Source organism: Oncorhynchus clarkii, chromosome 27 (assembly GCF_045791955.1).
Source record: "Oncorhynchus clarkii lewisi isolate Uvic-CL-2024 chromosome 27, UVic_Ocla_1.0, whole genome shotgun sequence".
Taxonomy (NCBI): Eukaryota; Metazoa; Chordata; class Actinopteri; order Salmoniformes; family Salmonidae; genus Oncorhynchus; species Oncorhynchus clarkii.
This window is the reverse complement of record NC_092173.1, coordinates 26503423-26527457: the sequence shown is the minus strand read 5'-3', so window position 1 is coordinate 26527457 and position 24035 is coordinate 26503423. Positions and strand designations below refer to the sequence as shown.

The window sequence follows — 24035 nt, the reverse complement described above, 5'->3', positions numbered from 1 at the left end:
ACAGGAAGTTGTAGGAGCTGCCATGTTTAGCTGCTTTGTTATAGATTCCTTCTAGGTTTCCTGCAGATTTTAAGTGTTGCAATGGAACCGAGCTGGAGTACATTTTTATTCCAGGTAAGTGTCACGTATGAGTGGTAAATTTGATTAACTACATCTAAATGTTACTACATACCTAATGCATCGTTGCCCCTAGGGAATTTAAACGTTGATTTCTAATAGTTATTCAAGCAAAACAACGGTAGCTAGCTAGCTAATATTGGCTAGCCCAATCCGCTAAACGAGCTAACGTTAGCGAGCTAGCTCGCGACATCAAGCCTAGACTTCCAGCTGTGAAGTATGGATGACGCTCGAGAGGGGGGAAATCTGTTCGGTCTCCCCCATTTTTTTGTAGAAAATGTGTGTTTCGACAGATGTTTGTTCAAGTCCGCCAGTGCATGTTTATAAATCGGATTGGCCCCCAATTAGCTAAATATAAAAAGCAAGCAAAGTGACCATGGCCGCGCGTTGGTTAGTTAGAAAGCTAGCCCGCTGTAAGCTAGCCTCGTAAAGAACGAGAACAATCCCCACCTTCACTCAAGCGGAGAGCCATGCTAACCAACGAATACATTTTCGCAATCAGTGGTTTTTGTTTACTAGTTTTGATGCAATTTGAATAAATGTCTACTGTTAGCAAATCGCATTCCTTTACATTCTGGGCACGAGGATGGAGAGGAGGGACCCCTCACTTCTGATTCTTAACTTTCCTCCGTTTTCCTCGTCCCAAAATATGTAACCGCGGGTTGGAGAAAGAATTCAGACTATGCAGTAAGCTGCTAGCTAATTATTGCACTACTGATAATTTGAAACCCCTCTGCCGTATGTCTGAGATTTCTATTTGGCAGCTTGCAGAGGGTATTCACGTCCTTGGTTGTTTGACTTTAGTGCGATGTAAATTGCAAATCTAGGGATGGTCATCAATTGCCATTGTATTTGGAAATATTGAAATCCAAACTTCTTCTTTTTACCCTTTTAATAAGTAAGCACATGATCACGGTTATTCAGGAGTTTTTAGTATTTACTGATGTGTGCTTGTAACGATGTAAAACGTCCAATAACTTAATTGGTCACTTGCACATATTTAGCAGATGTTATCCCAGGTGCAGTGAAATGCTTGTTTCTATATCCAACAGTGCAGTAATACCTAACAATAAACACAAAAATAAAGCAATTAAGAAATATCAGGAAGAGAAATGTCAGAGTCTGGAATATAATATATGATGGTCTGTGTATGGACAGTATATGAATAGAAAAGGTGTACAGCAGTAGTTGTATAGGATGAGCCTTGACTAGAATACACTATATGCATATGAAGTGGGTAAAACAGTATGTAAACATTATTCATGTGCCCAGTGTTTCCCAAACTCTGTCCTCATCTTGTTTTTTGCTCTAATTCTACACAGGTGATTCAAATGATCAAAGATGGATGATTATTTGAATCAACTGTGTCGTGCTAGGGCAAAAACCAAAACGTACACCGCATGGGGTCCTGAGGACTGAGTTTGGGACACCCTGAACTAGGTAAATAAGGCAGCAGTCAAAAATATATATACATTTATAAAAAATACTTAAGGTAGTAAACGCGAAAGCCGTCAACTTGGCAGGTACACTACATTCATAGATTGTAGACATTATGTAACCATTGAGAATTCATCCCCCAGCAGTCACGTGTCTGCTAGAGCTTAAAAATAGATGTCTTTCCATCACACCTGAGGGATTGCATTTGAGAATCCAGAGTATCTACACTAGTGTAGATATTTGAAACATCCTCTGTCTGGGTATGGGAAAGCACATCAGTCATAATTTAAGACCCTTTTCTGTTTTCCTTGAATGTGTCATTAGCATAAGGGGAACAGGCTATTTCTCCTAGTGGACATGTACCTTTTTTACTGTCCTATGTGACAACCTAAGATGCATAACAAAATGCAGTGTCGGTTAAATTATTAAATGAATTGGACACTTGACCCTTAAGCTTCACACATCCTCTCAAATGGCTTACTATGTAGTGTTCTACTCCCCATCTCAGGTCAAATGTGAACACCAGTGTTGAAAATGTACGTTTTCAAACCAAGTTTCCACTCCCCCCCCCCCCCACCTACTCCACATAATCATATTGCAGCCCTATTTAGTTCTGTTCCCTCAGCTCTTGAGAGTTGCAGCTGTTGCCAGTTAATTGCCGCGAGCCAGGGACCCATGATAATGGTTTTATTTTGTGTCTAACAAGGCACAAATACCTGAAGCTGGTGTGATGGAGCAGTGGAGGAAAATGAAAACTAAGTAGTTGTTATTTGGAGGCTCCGTTTGATTTGCTCGATTTGATGAAGCGTCTAATGAGGCTGTGCGTCACTTGTTATTGTTCTGTAGGCATCAGAGGTTATGCGTGCGTGGGGGGTGTCAAGCTATGCAGCTCTCAATAGTATTCTCGTAATCCTGAATCAGATGAAAATTAGTCACTTCTTTTCTCCCGATTTTTAGGACAAACCTACATTTTTATGATTCCTTTAAGACGATACGTAATAGGGTTTTGTTTTACTGTTAATGTTAACATTTTATTAACAAGCCCAGTATTTTCCTTTTCTTTTGTATTAGTCTTCTGTAGGTCCCATGGTTCCAGGGAATCCACGTAGGGACTACTACACAGGGATCAGAGTAAGTTCATGTTCTCCACAGTAAAATGTCCCTGTAAATTCCCCAACTTCCTTTTTCACAGGTTTTTTGCACATGACATGACCCCCACCCAGCCCTCGAAACATAGATAGAGCATAGTGTGAAGTCAGGATCTTAGTCCTGGTTTCAGGGTTAACACTCGGATCTTGTTGCTTCCCTCATGCAGGTTGGTGCCAGACATTGAGTGTGTTTATCAAGTTTTGTGAGAACAAAAGCAATACCAATATATTTGAACTATTACTGTTGTTTTTGGGATCATAAAATAATTTGGGCACTTGTCTGAGCAAATGGCAAGCTGCTGCCTTGGGGCCTCGTTGTCTGATATCTAAACAGATTAACATTGTGGTGAATGAGATTCTCCTCCATTGTAAAGCCCTGCCTCCACATCCCTGACTGACTGAACAACAGAACAGGCTGATTTTTATTTGTTGTAGTTTTTTTGTTATTTTCCACGCCCCACTCCGTTACAACACTATTTATCTGGGAATGACCTCAGCCTTCAGAGCGGATTTGTATCAAAATCATCAGAGCAGCGTGAAGGCACAGCGGGCTGCAGCTCCCTATGCGTCTGTGTGTCTTGGTCTGAGCACTTTGCTGTCTCTCTCACTCACACACACACAGCTAGAAGAAATGCTAATGGTGGTAAGAATTCCAGTCTGGATCCAACTAAAGTGTGGACAGAGGACAAAAAGGGGACATAACACCCTGTGACTGAACCATGTTTTTCTCCCATTCCCCAAAGCACTGCTGCCTATGGTAACTCACTAAGCAGTCTGCAGCGTCCGCCAGCTGAACAGAATCCCCAAATCAGGCAGGACTGGTGTTACAAAGGCCCCCCTGCGGGCCGTAAGTGCATCACTGCTCGGATTTGTGTCTTCTACGGCTCCACAAAAGAGCATAAAGAAAAAGGAACACAATTTGGAATTTTTTTCAGACTCCCCCAGCCCAGACAACCATCCCCTGCCTGCCTGGCTGACCGTATTGGGATGCTTGGCTGAACCTGAAAGCCCAGGGGTCAGCTCTTTAACCTTGCCCTATGGTGATTACGGAAAATAACAAGATCGTCTCAATCGGGGTGTCTTTGGTCGGCCCGTTGTAAGGTTGCTGGTTACAATGTGAAACTCTATTCACACACCAACCAAAAATATTCATAAACCCCCTGCCCCCCCCACCCATTCTTTGGGGCCTGCCGTGACCAATTGGACAATGCCAGCAGCTGCAGCTGTCCTCTGTACACTGCTCTATTAGCTACCAGTGTTGGGTCATTCTTTTGCTACCTTATCAGTTTTTGTTACTCTGCTACACATTTTTTTCAACCACTGCAAAACAATAGACAATCAGCAGCATTTTGTATGATTATTAGGAGGTCATAATGGAATAATTTACTAATTTAGTGTGTTTAAAGGAAATATTTAAAATGTTAGGTTTTAATGACTGGTTGTAGTAGGTTATATGAGCCTGTGTGATTAATGTGATTCGGGGGGTGTAGTTTGAGAGTATGGTGCCTCAACCAGCCTGCGCCCTCAGAGCCACTTGAAAGTGGTGTGAAATTGCTCCAAAAGGGATATTTATAGCAGATGTGTAAGCAGCTATTACAACTTGTCCTGAGACACGACAGAAGTTGCATTTCAAACCATTAGCATTGATAGGTTCTGTTACCACCATTCAAAACGACACTGAATAGTGAAGGGACCAGTTGCTCATCGTTGCAGATGGATACCGTGTTCAGGAGGCAGACATGGGAGGAAATGTTGATGTAGATGAGAAACTATCTGAACTTTGACCAATTGGTCAAAGCAACCATTCTCGACAATATTTGTTTACCGAGGGCACCATTTTTGTCAATATAATGTAGTTTTGTGAGTATCCAAAGGTTCCTTGTGGTGCCAAGTCCGGCTCCTCAGTCTTGCATCATATTCAGTTGTGTTGGGGTTAGGTATTGTTGACTAACATACAGGTTGTCCCATGCTAGATGTTCTGCCAGTAGAGAGAACTAATCGGCTCAATCACCACAGGAGATCACCTTACATGCAACAGATTTAGATTGAGTGGCAGGGAGCTCTGTGTGTTCATCTCTGAAGGACTCATTTGAGCAGATCTCGAGTTGCGGCACTTTAATACTTTGGGTGTACAATGCCATATTTAGTCATCATAGTTCAAGAAACTGAAGAGTTTGTGGAAAAGGTCAAGAGACTTAAGTCTACAAAGTGTAATTAACATGTTGATTCATTGTATGTGTACTGTATATTGTTCATGTTCTGGCATGACACAACTGACTTTACTTCACCCTCTGTGCTCAAATCGCAGTTTCTGTTTCTTTATTATACTGAACAAAAATATAAACACAACATGTAAAGTGTTGGTCCCATGTTTCATGAGCTGAAATAAAAGATCCCAGAAATCAGCATATGCACAAAAAAACAAATTTCTCTTAAATTTTGTGTTTTCATCGCTGTTAGTATTTTTTTCTTTGCCAAGATAATCGAAACTCCTGAAAGGTGTGACATATCAAGAAGCTGATTAAACGGCATGATCATTACACACGTGCACCTTGTGCTGGGGACAATAAAAGGCCACGGTAAAATGTGCAGTTTTATCACATTAATGCCACAGATGTCTCAAGTTGAGGGAGTGTGCAATTGGCATGCTGACTGCAGGACTGTACACCAGAGCTGTAGCCAGATATTTGAATGTTAATTTCTCCACCATAAACCGCCTCCAACATTGTTTTAGAAAATTTGGCAGTATGTCCAACCGGCCTCACAACCGCAGACCACATGTAACCACGCCAGCCCAGCACCTCCACATCCGGCTTCTTCACCTGCGGGATCGTCTGAAACTATTACAACTCATCCAGGCCCACCTTTGGCAGCGCCCCTGCCCAGTCGTGAAATCCATAGATTAGGGCCTAATGAATTTATTTCAATTGACTGATTCCCTTTATATGAACTGTAACTCAGTAAAATCGTTTTTATATTTTTGTTCTTTATAGTTTATATGGAACCTGCAACAGCTGCCTCTTAACCCTTCTCTCCCCTAATAACCCTTGTCTCTTGACCCTCGTCCCCTTGTCTCTTGCCACATTCATCAAGGCTGCGCTCTTGTTTTTTCTGAGGGGCTCAGATGCCTGGGCTGGAAATGACTCCCTTTCTATTTCTGAGAAATTAATGGCTGTTACTCTGTTTTAATAAATCAAATGTATTTATAAAGCCCTTTTTACATCAGCAGATGTCACAAAGTGTTATACAGAAACCCAGCCTAAATCCCCAAACGGCAAGCAATGCAGATGTAGAAGCACGGTGACTAGTGAAGACTCCCTAGAAAGTCAGGAACCTAGGAAGAAACCTAGATAGGAACCAGGCTCTGAGGGGTGGCCAGTCCTTGTATGGCTGTGGCGGGTGGAGTTTATAAGCGTACATGGCCATATAAGGCCAGATTGTTCTTCAATATGTTCAAACATTCATAGATGACCAGCAAGGTCTAATAATCATCATCATCAGTGGTTGTAGAGGGTGCAACAAGTCAGCACCTCGGGAGTTAATGTCAGTTTGCTTTTCATAGCCCAGCATTCAGAGTTAGACAGCAGGTCCGGGACAAGGTAGCAGGTAGCCGCAGGCAGAACAGTTGAAACTGGCGCAGCAGCATGACCAGGTGGACTGGGGACAGCAAGGAAGACTGGGTACTCCTGAGGCAAGGTCCTAGAGCTCAGAGAGCGAATTAGAGGGAGCATACTTAAATTCACACAGGACACAGGATAAGACAGGAGAAATACTCCACATATAACAGGCAGACCCTAGCTCCCCCAAAACAGACTATTGCATCATAAATACTGGAGGCTGGGCCTGCCGAGTGGCACAGTGGCCTAAGGCACTGCATCGCAGTGAGTAGCTGAGCCACTAGAGATCCAGGTTCGATTCCAGGCTCTGTCGCAGCCGGCCGTGACCGGGAGACCTATGGGGCGGCACACAATTAGCCCAGCGTCGTCCGCGTTAAGGGAGGGTTTGGCCTGCAGGGATGTTCTTGTCCCATCGCGCTCTAGCGACTCCTGTGGCGGGCCAGGCACATGCACGCTGACATGGTCGCCAGGTGTACGGTGTTTCCTCCGACACATTGGTGCGGCTGGCTTCTGGGTTAAGTGGGCATTGTGTCAAGAAGCAGTGCGGCTTGGTTGGGCTGTGTTTCGGAGGACGCACGGCTCTCGACCTTCACCTCTCCCGAGTCCATATGGGAGTTGCTAACAATTGGATACCACAAATTGAGGAGAAAAGGCGGTAAAATAAAGGAGGCTGAGACGGAAGGGGTCTGGAGACACTGTGGCCCTGTTAGACGATACCCCCGGACAGGGCCAATCAGGCAGGATGTAACCCCACCCACTTTCTGTTAAAGCCTGTCCTTCCTTTTCGAATGCTGCATTCATGCTGACAGGGTTGGGGTTGTAGTAACTGGGCTGGCTGAATGGCACTGGGGAAGACTTACAATAATGGTATAAATTGAACAACATCTTTTTGAGCTTCAATGTCACCCACAAGGCTACCCTTAGATGTCACCAGAAAAGCTTTTAGATAGTATAACTTAGTTCATGGAATTCGACAACTGAATCTGGAAATAGAAACTGACATTCAAATGGACTCTTCAAAGAAGAAAAGGGGATAAAGTTGTCATACTCTGCTCAGTCCTTTTGGAGAAATGGGAAGTCCTGTTGCTTTCTGTTTTTCCTTTCATCCCCATCACTAATTACAATTGTAAGCACATCTTGGAAACAGTGGTAGTTCTGCTGACAAGGCAGTCCGTTTCAGCTCTCGAGCAGTCAGAAACCGGTGTCTCTCCTTCTCTTCCCCCCCTCTGCTGTAGTAGCTTTGAGGGTGTGGGACTGTCTATACTGTGTACTGATGTGCTTCTGCATGGCTGTCTTTGTGTTGTCCTTCCAGCAGGCCAATGAAGCCCTGCATCACCAGCACCAGGTGGCCCAGAACAGCTTGCTGCCTCTCCTCCAGTCAGGAGGACCAGAGCCTGTGGACCAGAAGCCTGTGATGCCCATCCTCCTGGATCAGAAGCCCCCGGTCAGCGTCGCTGAGCTCCTCAAGGACAATGTAGCCAGCGGGACGGGGGGAGGAGGTGGCGGTGGTCCCGTTGCAGTGGTGAAGAAAGAGCCCAAGTCCAAAACACCGTTCATCTGCGGCTACTGCAACAAAGCCTTCCGGGACAGTTACCATCTCAGACGGCACGAGTCCTGCCACACTGGCGTCAAGATGGTGTCCCGTCCCAAGAAGACACAGACGGCGCCCACGATGGTGCCCATGATCTCCACAGTGCCGCAGCGCGAGAACAGCGGCGGCCAGCCCTCTTACATCTCCACCATCGCTGGCATCCTCACCACAGCAACCACCTCGGCCTCCACGGGCTCCAGCATCATGTCTCCCACCATGGTGCCCCAGCAGCATCAACATCAGCAGCAGCAGCATCAGCAGCAGAGCCAGCCCAAGAAGCCTGCCAAGCCAGTGAAGAAGAACCACGGCTGTGAGATGTGTGGCAAGGCCTTCCGTGACGTCTACCACCTGAATCGTCACAAGCTGTCCCACTCAGACGAGAAGCCCTTTGAGTGCCCCATTTGCCAGCAGCGCTTCAAGAGGAAGGACCGCATGACCTACCACGTGCGCTCACACGACGGGGGTGTTCACAAACCTTACATCTGCTCTGTCTGTGGGAAGGGCTTCTCCAGGTGCGTGGCACAGTTCAACTTACTCAACTTTCCCTTTTCTTGTCCATTTACAAAATGCTGAGTATAAACTCCATAATGTTATTGTCCAGAGCACATGATGTTGTAATTGTCAATGCATTCTGAGAGTGAATTTATTATGTGTGAGGTTAGTTGGAATTTCACACATTTCTTACCATTACCACTGCACTGTGACGGTGATTCCCCTCTCCACCTCTTATATATTTCCTTATTGTGGGGTTGAAATGCAAGAGGGCAATATTACAACTTTCCAAAAGTCGTCTTTATTCAGAATCTGATACATTTATGTACAGGATACGACTATGTAAAAAAATAAAGGCATAACGGGCTACAATTGGGCAGATTGTTTTGTGGGTCTGCACCTGCTGAAGTCTAACTATGTTAGATGCATGGATGATGGCATACAAGTACATGGTGGGCTTGGTTGGGTAAAAACATTCCACTTAATTGATATTCAGTTGTCAGTAGCCAAATAATTTTAAGATGTGATGACTTGTAATGTTGGAAATCCCCACATGTTGGAATGTAATTGAGTTGAATTGGACTGGTTAATCACTGTCAATTGATAGGCTGTTAGGACCAGTGCTTTGCATACTGATGTTTCCGCTATGATGCTTTAATACACCTTCTGGCTATGTGCATTATGTACAATTTCCACTTTGAATGAAATTCCCCAAGCAAAGAACAATAAGTGGAGTATCATTTCAATGCCTAAAATCACATACCGGAAGGCCTATTTTTATGGTATCTCTGAGACCTTGTCCTTTAATTGTTGTTCTGGACCACTTCTTGTTTGTGTGTAGCTTTATGAAGCTTGGCCATTATTACTGATGCCCCACGCAGCTTCCGTTTAGACCCTAGTACTGGCTCATGACATACTTGGTGGGGCACTGTGTGCATTTAAACAGTATCTGGAGCTTTACGTGCGTCACAGCAGTCCCTCGTGTCCCCCCTCTCAGGGATGTCAGCACGGGACAGGGAGACTACTGTCTCCAGTGTCACTCCTGCAGCTCCCAAGGCCAATGGTAGTGTTCTGACTCATTGACGGGTCTGATTTCTAATCACCAATTTAGCACCTCTCCTTTTTGCTATTTCCAATATTGGAGAGCACATGTCTCTTCACCCCAACCCCTTCAGACATCCATTAAGTTGTCTGTCAACATGGTGGTATGTTTCTGAGCTAAATGATTAGCAACTAGGGAAGTGAAGGATATTGTATCATATCTAATGACTTGCGAAGTAACATCTTACTCTTGTGCGGCGAGAGGTGCATGTTCATTTTCACATTTGGCAGTCCTGAAAAAGGCTATTCCCCTCTTAAACGAAGGAGCGTTGTGTTGGAGGGGTGATATGAGCTTTTCAGCTCCACTGCACTCCTGAGGAGATGGGATTGGACTCCTGCTAGCCATCACAAAAAGCCTGCTAGTGAGAAACCGCCTCCTTCGAGACTTTTTCAAGCCACACTCTCCTCTTTTGTTGGAGGGGAATTCTCTGGCTGCGTTTGTCCAGTAGCAACATTTCACTAGTGCGGCTTAGTTGGGGCAGAGGAGGAGAACTAAGAGACAGCTGTGGTTGCCACATCATTGTCTTCTTCGGGGGTATATTGTAGAACAGGTATGATTTTCTGTCATGTTGTTGGATAGAGTTCTAGCTAAGATTTTGAAGTGACAAAATTCCATCCTTCTCTGGTAATTTATTTTTGGTGGGGCTCAACTGAATAACTCTGGTTTTGTTGCAAGAACATAGATTATTACTTTGGGAGAAGGAATGCTTGTGTCCCATGGGTCAAATATGGGCCACCATGAGACTAACATTCATTACATAAAACATCCGCAGTAATAGCCTTCGATACAATTTACATAATTGTATTATTAAGAAATGGCAGTGTGTTCAGAGAATTTGTCATTTGCCTGCCACCTTTTGTTGGCCCATTTGTTAATTTAAATACGTCAACGGTGTAGTAGTGCGTACAGCTACTGTCAATGTATGGAGTGAGTTATAAAGCTGTTACCTGTATTGTAGCTACTATACCAGGTTTTAAAGTGCCTGTGCTCTTCTGTGTCCTCTCTCCCCCTGCAGGCCTGACCATCTAAGCTGTCATGTGAAGCATGTTCATTCATCAGAGAGACCCTTCAAATGCCAAGTAACGGTAAGGAGCCAGGCATCCTCCTCCGGACGCCCCCTTCCCTGTTTATGTTCACGCTCATATTCACTCCTGGTTTGTTGGATTAAGGATATGATTAGTATGCGATCTCCCAATTGTAAATTAGTATACAATATTGAATCTCCCCTGAGTCTTCAGGATGCAGACTGTGTACACAGACAGATTGAGATTGTCTCTTCTAATATCCCCATCAATGTCCCTGTATACCTCCCCAGGCCTGCACCTCTGCTTTCGCCACCAAAGACCGCCTGCGCTCCCACATGATCCGACACGAGGGCAAGGTGACCTGCAACATCTGTGGCAAGATGCTGAGCGCTGCCTACATTACCAGCCACCTCAAGACCCACGGCCAGGCCAGCTTCAACAATCCCTGTAATAAAGGTATGCCAGGCAGCCTCCACCACTCCCTCCCCTAAGCCACACCTAGCCTGGGGTCCTCCAGACCTAGGTATTAAATCGTATTTGTATTCTTAAAAATGATTTAGGTACTTATTCAGTCTCCATCTTTATGCTGAAAGCACCCCAGGCCTTGTTGTTCAGTGCTGTACTATACACAATAGGAAAGCACAAAGCACTTTGTCAGGTTTGTCATGCGGGGTGTAATCATTCCGATTTTGTAGCTACACTTTTCCTAAATGGAAGCAAGCGGAATGAAACGTGGAGGGACCTACCTGAATTTGTCCAATAGAAGCTCTTGTTTTTATCTGTTTGGTTATTAAAAGGTTTCCATAATGAATACACCCCAGGTTTCTGAAGTTGTCAGATTTCAGATTTTTTTCAGTCACAAAATCATAAGAGTGGGAAGTGACTCATGTCCGGCTGTATTTGATTCCAATATATATTTGGGTCAGGATAAAGAATGTTTAGGAAAATGCCATATTTATCTTGGCCATTTTCATGGACATTCATCTCCTTCAGAGCAGCACCACAACAAATTGACTTACAGATTCAAATGTACTGCACAACAGTCCACAACTGACAAGGACTGTGTCGTTACCACTCATTCATGAATTGATATCATGATCATGTCAGTGTGCTGGGGCTCACCTTCAGGCCAGCCCAGTCTGGTTTGTTTGTTGTTTGCACATGTGTGGTGGTGTTGACAAGTATCTCTGCTGACAGAAATGGATAGCCTGTAGCAAGAAATCTTTTAGGAGACGGTCTAAATTTAAAGGGCTTTGCACGTTCAATTCATTTGACGCACACAGCAAACTAGTGCAGCAATACAAGTCATTCAAATGCGATATGCGATCCGTCCAAACAAATAATTGAATATCCTCTCATTAAGTGTTGATGGGTCTGTGTGTGCGGTTTTCAAACTCAGTGGGTATCTTGTTTCTGTCAGCTCTTGAAATTGAGGTTCATGATGTCTGCTCTGTCATTGGTTTGTCAAAGGTCCAGTTTGGAAGAATAAGATCGCTCTGACTCATTTTTTCATGGGATTGATCACTCTAAAATAGCAAGGGCTATTGTTCAGCAAACCCTTGTCATTTTATACAATGGGTATGCATATGATACAACAAATCACATTTTTGTTCCCACCAGCTACGACACGCTATAAACATTTTAGTACTTGGTAGAAGACCATTTGATTGACCGTTCGTGTATCTAACCCAATGACCTGCAAACCTATGCCCTGCTGCCACCCAGGCCCAAATGATGCCCTGTCCCAATCAGTCCTGTCAATAAATGTAACCCCTATCTGTCTGTATCTCTGAATAGGGCTAAGTGACTGGCAGTGGAACCACCACTCAGGGATACGAAAAGGTAATCTAGTAACTAAAGCTGAAACCCATCCCGATCCCAACCCCTCCAAATTTGTAGCTCTATATTCTTACTTATGCATTGAAGTGGCCCATTTTCCACTACAGATCTGTTTTCTAGCCTAGCGTGTGTAGCTGTAGTGGTTTTCCAACCAAGTCGTTGCAGATGCTTGTGTGTTTTTGTGTGTTATGGTTATTCAGGTATCAGGGTTTTATTTCATTAAGCTGGATCAATAAGTTAGCTAGCCAAATAACTTTGATAAACCTTAAATTACAACTCAGAAGGTTTAAGTGGAATATGGGTTGTTGAAGGTATTGAGTTAATTATACCATACCATTTCAAGTTGACTAGTATGAAATAAAGTGTTTCTGAATATTCGCTGAAAGTTAGCTGGCTAGCACATTGATCCTGCTTTTTGAATTGCCCCCTCAGGTGAGTTGACGGTAGGAGAGATCTTAAATAACTCCTTCCAAGTCCTTATGGACATCTCTCGTTTTCAAGGTAGGTTCATAAGAATCCTACCATTTTGTTTTTTCATGTCTAATCATTTTAGTGTGTGTGACTGCTGCAGTGACTCCAACCACAGCCCCTCTAACCCTGTGGAGCTTGGGGTTATCCTAAATGGTTTGTAAGGACCGATCATCCAGCTCATTCTGTCTTTATTTCGCTCCTTCCCGCCCTCTTGTCTTTCCTCAGACTCCAACACCGTGCACAACTCTGGTTCGGCGACACCTGTCACCAACTCTGCCGCCATCACCTCGGCGATGAACCGCAGCAACGCCAGCAACCCGGTGACCATCGCTGCCCAGATGAACATCACCACCAGCACGGTCAACATCACCTCTCCAATCAACTTGCAGCACCCAGTGACCATCACCGGGCCCATGAATATAGCCCACCCTGTGGCCATCACCTCTGGGATGCCCATGAATATAACCGGGCCGCTTAACATCGCCATGCGGCCCATGGATAGCATGCCTTTTCTCTCCCAGGTCCTGCCTTCCTCCCCTCCCTGGTAGTAACCCCTTCCCTGGCCCCTGGTTAGCATCTCTTTATCAACCCCTTCCATCTCTCTCCTTCTACCCCCAAACCACCACCTCTTCCTCCCTTGCTTTAGCAGACCTTCCTCCTTACCAGGAGTACTATAGATGATGTTGTAGTATGGGGGGCTAGCTGGACGCTGTACCCGTCTGTCTGGCTGCAGTTGCTGCAGCAGTGAATGCAGCATGATGAGAGGTGGACTGGCCAGCCCCTGTAGATGCTGGTGCATTTTATTTCATTTAACCGCCGGTAGGAGGACAGTCCTGGAAGGCATGTGAAGTCTCAAAAGGAGAAATGGAGCTTTTGAATGATGCACCAAGTGGAAGCCTGACGTAAACAAACGGGTTATGCCTCGCCTCTTGCGTCAACATACCTGCACATTTGGCATTGGAATGAAACTGTAACACAAATGTATTGCTGGTATTAATGTCTTTTAAATGCTCTCTTACAGAGCAGATGGTTTTTATATTTGTTTTCCTTTGTTATTATAGCCTGCTAATCAGTATTTAATAGTTGTAATAATTGTAAGGAGTTCAGTACAACAAAAGGGACAAAGGCTACCATTTTGCAGGAGGGTGATTTTTCTGGATAATTTTTAAGGCACCACAGTTATCTTAGGCCAATGCCTTTGACTACATAATGTGAGCTCTCCCAGGTCCTGAACATCTCTGGAAAACGGTCACTTCTCACTGCTGGATACTGTAAACCTATACATCTTTTTTTTTTTAAGTAGTTGTAAGTTGTGTGTTATATGAATTCACAAAGTAGCCAGAGGACATTAGTGGTAATGTTACAGGAACACAAGGAGGAAATGTCTGGCACTGAAAGCATATCCCCAAGTTAATGTCCTGAAAACAGCAGTATTATCAAGGATCAAAAGGTTTAGTGTTGGCTGAGAGCCCTGTTAATGTAGAGGCTACCAGAGCCACCTAGTGGCACAGTAGACACTATGCTGAAAAAGTGGTCCCAAAGTTCACCTTTTAACATTTTTGTGAATATAGTTATGTTGGGAGAGTTTTTGATAGGGCCATTTTATCCCCCTCTCTTTTTGATTGCTAGTTTAGGATCCTATGTGTTTACTTCTACTCAAGAACCTTACTGAGAGTTGCCCAATCTTTTGATGAGTAAAAGGATCAAATCAAGTTTAACACACAACCTTGACCTTTTACCCTTTCATTGTAAATATTAAAACACACAATTATTTTGTCTTTGCCTGTCAGAAAAGAAAGAAAAAAGTAGATATCTTTCAGCACAGGTCAGAGCTGCAAGTACTTTATCATTGTCGATATGGCCTTCCATTGGACTACTTTTGCATAGTTTACTTCCAAGGTTAGTTTAAGGTTTTTCTGTCTCCTGAGGTCCTTTTGTTATATTACTGTAGAACCAAAACTGCCATCTGGGGCCCGAGGTGCCCTGAAAGAGAGTGGAAGCAGAGACTAGAGGCTGTATCCACTACATGTTCTAGAAGGATCAAAGGTTATAGGTCAAGGGTCACAGGGCTGCTTCCTTGCCGTGCCTACTGGCTCTGCCTAGGCCTACGTTCAGTACACAGGCCTCTCACTCAATTGGCAGGTACTCTTAAAGAGCATGTGTAGCTGACACGACACATTGCCCAAAAATCAGGCTGTATGGGTTTGGTAGGAACAGGCGGTGCATTCAAACATTACGCTGGTGGACACTCTTCAGAGACTTGTGGCCTCGCCTTCCTTGTGTCGGTCTTGGGAGCGGTAAGGTGTTTGAGGCCTTTGATAGTATTGTATGCATGCCAACACAGTGCCCCAAGGGAATTGCTGGAATGGCGGGTGGTCTTGTTGCCATTTGGATTCCCTTTCCATCGATGTTGCATGTGGACGTCTGAGCTCGTCCAAGTTTGGATTTAGTTTTTTAAAAACTCAGAAGGCTAGTGACTTTTTTTACTGTTTGAAAACACTACAAAAAAACTAGTTTTGAAGTATGTGTGTTGTCCTTCCGCAGTAGCTGTAGCTAGTGTGCCTGACCTGCTTTGCAACAACACTATTTTACACTTCTGCTTCCTCTTCTAGATGTGATGGACATAGACTTAGACAACACTAGTGCCCAAAAGCCCATTTTAGCATGGGCAGCACCAATGAGGACTTTTTGAAGTAGTCAACTACGTGGGACTTCCAATGGGTTAAGGAAGGAACACATCACATAATTCCATCCAGGTCATCAGGAGGGGTCAGCCAATGAATTAAACTTGTGAGGAAACATTCCTTAACTGCAGTTGGCAGTAAATCGGCAACCTTGGATTTAAACCTGTTCAAACAACACTCTTCGTGACAGTACGCGCCCTTTCAGTTTGTTGGCCAAGTCATGGAAGTAATGGAATATTGACTATTTCAAAATAGAGATGGCCTCAATGGCGCTGCCTGCGCTTTCGCAGATGTCATGTCTATGATGATGGACTTGTTTTGTGAAGGAAGCCTTAACTGTTCAGATGGCTAAGAGCTAGACAGCCCCCTCAACCAAATTGAAATGTTGTGATTTTTTTTTATTTTTTAAGTATGATGAACACTGAATAAAGTGTTTTGTAAGTAACATTCTGTTAACATATTTGAGAACATGGTCTGTGTTTTTTTAAAGGGCCATTACTCTTATGCATCATCAGTTTATTTTTAACCAAATGCTTTTAATTTGTTTGCAATGACACTACATTTATTTTGTTAAATGCAATGATTTGTTTTGGTCTTAACCTTTTTGATTTTGGAAGAGTGAAGTTGGTCTGATCTCAAATCTTTCTCTGAATTGGGAGATCTTGGAGTCCTGTGAAGGCTGCTGAATGTATATCTTTGTACAAAACCATTTAGTTCAGAGGACATGTTAGTTATGATAGACACATGCAAGGGAAAAAAACTAGAACCTTTTTATAAATCTTTTTGTATTAGAACATTAACAATGGTAATTTTGTATATACAAAGACTAGGCTTTCTGATTAGCAGAAAGGTAACATTCCTAAATTTTTAAATGTCTGTCAAGAATAATTGTAAACATATGCGCAATGTTTTTATGTGCCTTTTATTTGGGTTGTCTAAATAAAATAATTATAAAACATGATTGTGGATTGTCCATACTGAGTCTGCAGGGAGGACAGAGTTAACATTTGGCTCCCCCAACACTTCCTAAAAGGTCTCTTGCTTTCTCTCTAACTCTATTTCTCTTTCCCCCTCCCCCTCAGGTGTCTACACTGCCTGGCTCACAGTTGGCATGCTATTGGAGTATGGTGTACTGATAAGTGCCTCTGTGACTGTTTGCGTATTGAGAGGATTTTAGGTGTATTGTGCCAAACTATGCGCTGTGCATGAAAACAAATTTGTTTTTTTCTTTACACATTTTATTTTTTATCAATTAAACTTGGAAACTTGAATGGTGTGTCAGCCTGTTATTTTTAACTGTACACAATATTGTATTTTCACACACCTGTTAGTGCCTTTTTTTAGTCCTGACTTTCGTTCTTACTATGAGTGTCCGTGTTATCTGGTTCCGTGCATGAGGAGTCGGCTCCCAAGTCATTTAGAAGGCAAGGATAAACATGACTGAAGAGGACGGAGTGAGGACTTCACACACTCACCGGACAGTTTTAGGTACACCACCGCATTCATGAAAATGGATCGCTCTGAAAGGGTTTTATATAACCACAAACTCAGCAAAAAAAGAAATGTCCTCTCACTGTCAACTGTTTATTTTCAGCAAACTTAACATGTAAATATTTGTATGAACATAAGATTCAACAACTGAGGCATGAACTAAACAAGTTCCATAGACATGTTCCTAACAGCAATTGAATGTGTCCCTGAACAGGGGGGGGGAACCAGCTGCATTAAGTACTGCAGTGCATATCCTCATGGATTGCACCAGATTTGCCAGTTCTTGCTGTGAGATGTTACCGCACTCTTCCACCAAGGCACCTGCAAGTTCCCGGACATTTCTGGGGGGAATGGCCCTATCCCTCACCCTCCGATCCGACAGGTCCCAGACGTGCTCAATGGGATTGAGATCCGGGCTCTTTGCTGGCCATGGCAGAACACTGACATTCCTGTCTTGCAGGAAATCACGCACATAACGAGCAGTATGGCTGGTGGCATTGCCATACTGGAGGGTCATGTCAGGATGAGCCTGCAGGAAGGGTACCACATGAGGGAGGCGGATGTCTTCCCTGTAACGCACAGCGTTGAGATTGCCTGCAATGACCAGCTCAGCCCGATGATGCTGTGACTCACACTTACAATGAAGATCTGTGAAGTTATTTGGATTTTTATGAATTTTCTTTGAAAGACAGGGTCCTGAAAAAGGGTTTATTTTTTTATTTTAAGGCAGGCATTGAGGCATTGTTACACTCAAGTTCTTGTTGGTGCGAGTGACTCTTTGAACTTACAATGGCTAGCACCATATCATTTTATTTTTTTCTTGTGCTTTATGCTATTTGTCCCATGACTCCTGCATGCTTTGTTGACTATGAACTTACTTGTTTACCCGGCCGTGGGACAGACAATGTTTATTCCCACACTCGCGGCTATGTCTCTGTTAGTTACTCAGACTCTTGGTCTCCCATCCTATTCTAACCACCTCTCGCCGGCTTTGTATTCATGTTACCTGATGAAATTGCTGTACAATATGATCTTGTGCACATTCAAATGTCATAAAAAATCAATGCTGCAGAGTTCTCCCTGTCCTCTGCCGTGCCCTGATTGTATTATTGCTGATAATATCTGGAAATGTGCACTTACACCCTGGCCCATCTACTGTTGCTAGCCCCAATTCTGACTTGTGCTCTGATTTCTGCTTCACTGATTTCTGCTCTCGTAAAAGTCTAGGTTTTCTGCACGTTAACACGAAGTTTATAACCTAAAATGTATCAATTGAAAGTGTGGGTTCACCGCTCCAATCCAGATTTTTTGGTCATTACTGAGACGTGGTTAAGGAAGAGTGTGTTGAACACTGATGTTAACCTTTCTGGGCAAGATAGCTCTCCCGAAGGTGGTGGAGTGGCAATCTTCACCAAGGAACACCTTCAGTGCTCTGTTGTCTCTACCAAGTCTGTCCCCAAACAATTTGATCAGCTGGTTTTAAGAATTAAGCTTTCAAATAGCTCTGTTGGGTGTTATCGTCCACCATCAATACCAGCCTGTACCCTACCTGTACCCTACCTGCCCCAAGTGCTCTCCTAGCCCATTACACTAAGGCTGAATTTGTAGCAATGGGACTCCCTAAATCTTTCTCAGAGTATTACCAATCCCACAAGGTATGACTCCAAACACCCAGAAAAGGCTGATGTTATCCTCACAAATAATCCTGATAGGTATCAGTCTGATGTTTTCTGTAATGACCTCCGTAATGACCTTCGTAATGACCTTCGTAATGGCTGCTTAGTTAAACAACCTTTCCTGATTTGTCATAGACGCTTGCGAAAAACTTTAATGAGCAAGCCTTCCTTCATGACCTGGCCTCTGTAAATTGGAATAGAATCGGCTTGATCCTCTCAGTCGAAGATGGTTGGACCTTCTTTTTGATATTTTCAGTGGTATTGTTAACAAACGCCTCCGTAAAGAAAATAATAATTATTAAAAGGTTCAGCCCATGGTTCCACCGTGATCTGGAGTTACTCCACCTCCAGAATTATATTTGGCGAAAGGATCGGCACACGCATACTCAGGCTGACTGGCTCTCGTTCAGGCAAATGAGAAATAAGTGCACTCAGGCTATCCGGAAGGCTAAAGTAAGTTATTTTAAGGAGCAGTTCTCTCTCTGTGGGTCTAACCCCAAGAAGTTCTGGAAAACAGTGAAAGACCTGGAGAATAAACCCTCCTCCTCACAGCCGTTGATGATGTGGTTGATACTGACAAGGAGCGCATTACTGGGCTCTTTAATCACCACTTCATTAAGTTAGGATACCTATTTGACTCAGCCATGCTTCCTTGCCCAGCCAACATTTCCTCATCTCCCAGCCCTTCTAACCTTCTGTTAAAGGTCCCCAAAGCACACACATCCCTGGGTCGCTAATCTTTTCAGTTCGCTGCAGCTAGCGACTGGAACGAGCTGCAAAGAAACACTCAAACTGGACCGGTTTATCTCCATCTCAAATCAAACACGTGTTTAGCAGATGTTATTGCGGGTGTAGCGAAATACTTGTGCTTCTAGCTCTAACAGTGCAGTAATATCTAACAATACACACAATCTAAAGTAAAGGAATGGAATTAAGAATATATAAATATTTGGACGAGCAATGTCAGAGTGGCATAGACTAAGATACAGCAGAATAGGATAGAATACAGTATATACATATGAGATGAGTAATGCAAAATATGTAAACATTATTAAAGTGACTAGTGTTCCATTATTAAAGTGGCCAGTGATTTCAAGTCTATGTATATAAGGCAGCAGCCTCTAATGTGCTGGTGATGGCTATTTAACAGTCTGATGGTCTTAATATAGAAGCTGTTTTTCAGTCTCAGGTCCCAGCTTTGATGCATCTGTACTGACCTCGCCTTCTGGATGATACAATTCAAATCAAATCAAACTTTATTTGTCACATGCGCCGAATACCTTACCGTGACATGCTTACTTACACGTCCTTAACCAACAATGCAGTTTAAGAAAGAGTTAAGAAAATATTTACCAAATAAACTTAAGTAAAAAATTATCAAAAGTAACACAATAAAATATCAATAACGAGGCTATATACAGGGGCTACTGGTACTGAGTCAATGTGCGGTGTACAGGTTAGTCGAGGTAGTTTGTACATGTAGAAAGGGGTAAAATGACTATGCATAGATAATAAACAGTGAGTAGCAGCAATATGAAAACAAATGGGGGGGTGTCAATGTAAATAGTCCGGGTGGCCATTTGATTAATTGTCGGGCAGTATGGCTTGGGGGTAGAAGCTGTAAAGGAGCCTTTTGGTCCTAGACTTGGCGCTCTGGTACCGCTTGCCGTGTGCTAGCAGACAGAACAGTCTATAACTTGGGTGACTGGAGTCTTTGACAATTTTTTGTGCTTTCCTCTGACACCGCCTAGTATATAGGTCCTGGAGGCTGGAAGCTTGGCCCCAGTGATGCACTGGGCCGCACGCACTCCCCTCTGTAGCGCCTTACAGAGGGGAGTGCCGAGCAGTTACCATTCCAGGCGGTGATGCAACGGGTCAGTATGTTCTCGATGGTGCAGCTGTATAACTTTTTGAGGATCTGAGGACCCATGCCAAATCTTTTCAGTCTCCTGAGGGGGAAAAGGTGTTGTCGTGCCCTCTTCATGGCTGTCTTGGTGTGTGGACCATGATAGTTTTTGGGTGATGTGCCTTGGCTATGCCGAATTAAGTGATATGACATGCTATTCTATAAAATCCTTTCTCCGTAATTAATATTACCTGATTGAGCTAATCATGTAAATGTAATTAACTAGAGAGTCGGGGAACCACAAAATAATATTTATAGAGCTGTTATCTTCTGAATAAACTCTTAAAGACCTAGTAATATTTTACATCAATAGCAGTCAATATTAATCGTCACCTTAATTCAGTCTCATCTGAAAGTTGTACATTCTTGGTTATCTTTACGAACCCTGGCTAACAAGTTGAATCAGCAATACAAAATTGGGTTTAATTATTTATTTACTAAATACCTAACTAATCACACAGAAGAATTACATATACAAAGAATGGATCATACCTTGATTACAAATTACATCATAAAGGAAAACGTCACTAGCGGGCGGAACAGATATGACAGCTGGTTACACAAAAGAAAAAGGGCTGGGTTTAAGTGAAAGAGCGGGAAGACTGAGGAACAAAGGGAGAAGCTGTGCTATCGTAAATACAGTATCTTATGCATTCTAAATTACCGCCCATTTGGAAAAGGAAAATGCAATAAAAAAATAAAAAAAAATAAAAAATGCAATAAATATTTACTCTGAGCTGCGCTTCGGAAGGTTGGTGGTAGATGGAAGGCCATGTTGCCAAACCAAGTCCTTTGAAGAATGTCTCTGGTGGTCAATTGGATACGTTGTAGTAACGTCGTTGTTTGGTAGACGGGATACTCTGTCTGTTCTTTCCTAGCCCGCATTTGCAGCGGCTGTTTCTAACTCAACGGCTAGGAGGTATCACTTCTGTAGTGAATAAGAGTTCAAAGTTCATACCATTCGCAACCAAAGCTCACGCTGAGGTTGGCTTGTAGTTGACATGTTAGTCCTTTTAACGCAGAGGCTGCATACCTCACGTACTTGGAACAGGAGGTTATATTGTAATCAAGGCTTTATATAGGAAGGGAGAGGAGGGCGTGTTTGAAAAGTTTTATAACCCATGTCAGGGGCGGGCCACTGATTGAGCAGAGCCCCAACCTTATGAAAACCCAAATCTCTCATTTAGAAGCTAAAATTACATTTAATCTCTACACCAATAATTTTATATTCAAACATTGAAATTAAACAACAATTTCATGTGAATCCGATAACTCTGATGTGTAGACTTTCCACTGTAGAGTTTATGTCACCCTATCATTGAGGAGAATGTCTCAGATGACAACCGAACTGACATCATATTCATTAAGTACCACCGCATATGTTCAATTGGTCTGATTACCAGAATATAGTTAATTTCCCCCCACCTTCTGATGTTCCCAGAATCTCTATGTTAACCAAGGGGTTTTCAAATTTCACATCAGTAGGGTACAGAGAGGAAAAAGGGGGGAAGAGGTATTTATGACGGTCATAAACCTACCCCAGGCCAACGTCATGACAACACCAAGGAACTTGAAACTCTCTACCCACTCCACTGCATCCCCATCAACGTTAATGAGGGCCTGTTCAGCCTGCCTTTTCCTATAGTCCACAATCAGCTCCTTTGTCTTGCTCACTGGCACCACACTGCCAGGTCTCTGACCTCCTCCCTATAGGCTGTCTCATCGTTGTCGTTGATCAAGCCTACCACTGTTGTGTCATCAGTAAACTTAATGATGGTGTTCGAGTCGTGTTTGGCCGTGTAGTTGTGGGTGAACAGGGAGTACAGGAGGGGACTAAGCACGCACCCCTGAGGGGCCCCAGTGTTGAGGATCAGCGTGGCGGATGTGTTGCTACCTACCCTTACCACCTGGGGGCGGCCTGTCAGGAAGTCCAGGACCCAGTTGCAGAGGGCGGGGCTCAGACCCAGGGCCTCAAGCTAAATGATGAGCTTCGAGGGTACTATGGTGTTGAATGCTAAGCTATAGTCAAGCTATATTGGGGTGGTAAGCAAATTGAAGTGGGTCTAGTGTGTCAGGGGGCGTAGCAGTGAAGACGTGTTTGTTTTGTCCTCTCGTGTACTTTTGTATTTTTTTAATATTTTTTGTATACATATTTCAATTTATATTCAATCTCTTTTCGATTGTTTTATTCGATTATACCTTCCAGTAACCTGCCTCACCCAATGTGATACGGAATCGCTATTATTTTCAATTTTCGAACACATTCAAGAATCTCCAGGAGCTAACCAGCAAATTAGCTACAAGCTATTTAGTCATTGTTAGCCACTGCTAGCGGCTTTTACCTTCTGCACAGATACCAGCCCTGTTTTTAGCCTGGATAATACTCGCTAGTCTACCAATTTCGGACTGTCTCTCCACAACAACGCCGGATTCCTGCCGTAATCCCTGGACCACTACTTCTGATCTTCACAGCTAGCTTGCAGCTAGCTAGCTAGCTCACAGCTAGCTAGCTCACAGCTAGTTAGCTCACAGCTAGTTAGCTCACAGCTAGTTTTCACTCACCGTGGCACCCAGTACCGAAGCTATCCCTGAGGCCCACCTCCCGGCCTACTCAGCTGTTCACCCAAACCCCACTCATACACGGCTAGAGCCCAAAACTCCACCGGATGCTTGCTGTAAACTCTGGACCTTGGCACCGGATCACCGCTGCTACCGATTAGATATAGTGGCTAACGCCACTGCCACGAAGCTAGCACCAGTTAGCCGTGAGCCAGGCACATCTCCCGGCTAGAAAACTAAATTCCACAATACCTCTTTCACCATCTGGCTTGGATTCTCTGTCGACACGGCGCCCCGCCGCACCACCACGACTGGTCTGCCGACGAACACTCCATCCACTGTGCCTTCATCCGGCCTCCGTCGGAGCAGACGCTCCTACTAGCTCAGGGCTACTAACTTTAAACGCTGTGTCGCTAGCGTAGTGGCGGCTCCCATGTTCCATCTACTGCTGCCCCCTGGACACTATGATCACGTGGCTACATAGCTGATGCCTGCTGTACTGCCCATTAATCACGGTACACCATTCTGTTTATTTATTTTTTTCGACCCCAGCCGCGAACTCAGGCTGTGTGTAGTTAATCCGACCCTCTCTGCCTAGTCATCGCCATTTTACCTGCTGTTGTTGTGTTAGCTGATTAGCTGTTGTTGTGTTAGCTAGCTCTCCCAATCAACACCTGCGATTACTTTATTACTTTATGCCTCGCTGTATGTCTCTCTCAAATGTTAATATGCCTTGTATACTGTTGTTCAGGTTAGTTATCATTGTTTTAGTTTACAATGGACCCCTTAGTTCCACTCTTCATACCTCTGATACCTCCTTTGTCCCACCTCCCACACATGCGGTGACCTCACCCATTACAACCAGCATGTCCAGAGACAC

The 24035-nt window shown here is 43.8% G+C and overlaps 1 protein-coding gene across 6 annotated transcripts; it reads left to right on the top strand.

Annotated features, from left to right (window-relative positions):
* Positions 1 to 16794, top strand: LOC139385856 (vascular endothelial zinc finger 1-like). 6 transcript variants are annotated; one of them, XM_071131123.1, is made up of 8 exons: positions 45 to 114; positions 2626 to 2685; positions 7632 to 8422; positions 10520 to 10589; positions 10820 to 10985; positions 12327 to 12371; positions 12801 to 12869; positions 13065 to 16794. In XM_071131123.1, the coding sequence occupies exons 1-8, from the start codon at positions 82 to 84 to the stop codon at positions 13385 to 13387; spliced, it is 1557 nt and encodes a 518-aa protein (XP_070987224.1). In that variant the 5' UTR covers positions 45 to 81; the 3' UTR covers positions 13388 to 16794. The 6 variants fall into 6 exon arrangements, with proteins under 6 accessions (XP_070987226.1, XP_070987225.1, XP_070987227.1 ...); XM_071131125.1 differs by lacking the exon at positions 12801 to 12869 and having other exon boundaries at positions 1 to 114; positions 13065 to 16791; XM_071131124.1 differs by lacking the exon at positions 2626 to 2685 and having other exon boundaries at positions 35 to 114.
* The last annotated feature ends 7241 nt before the right edge of the window (positions 16795 to 24035 follow it).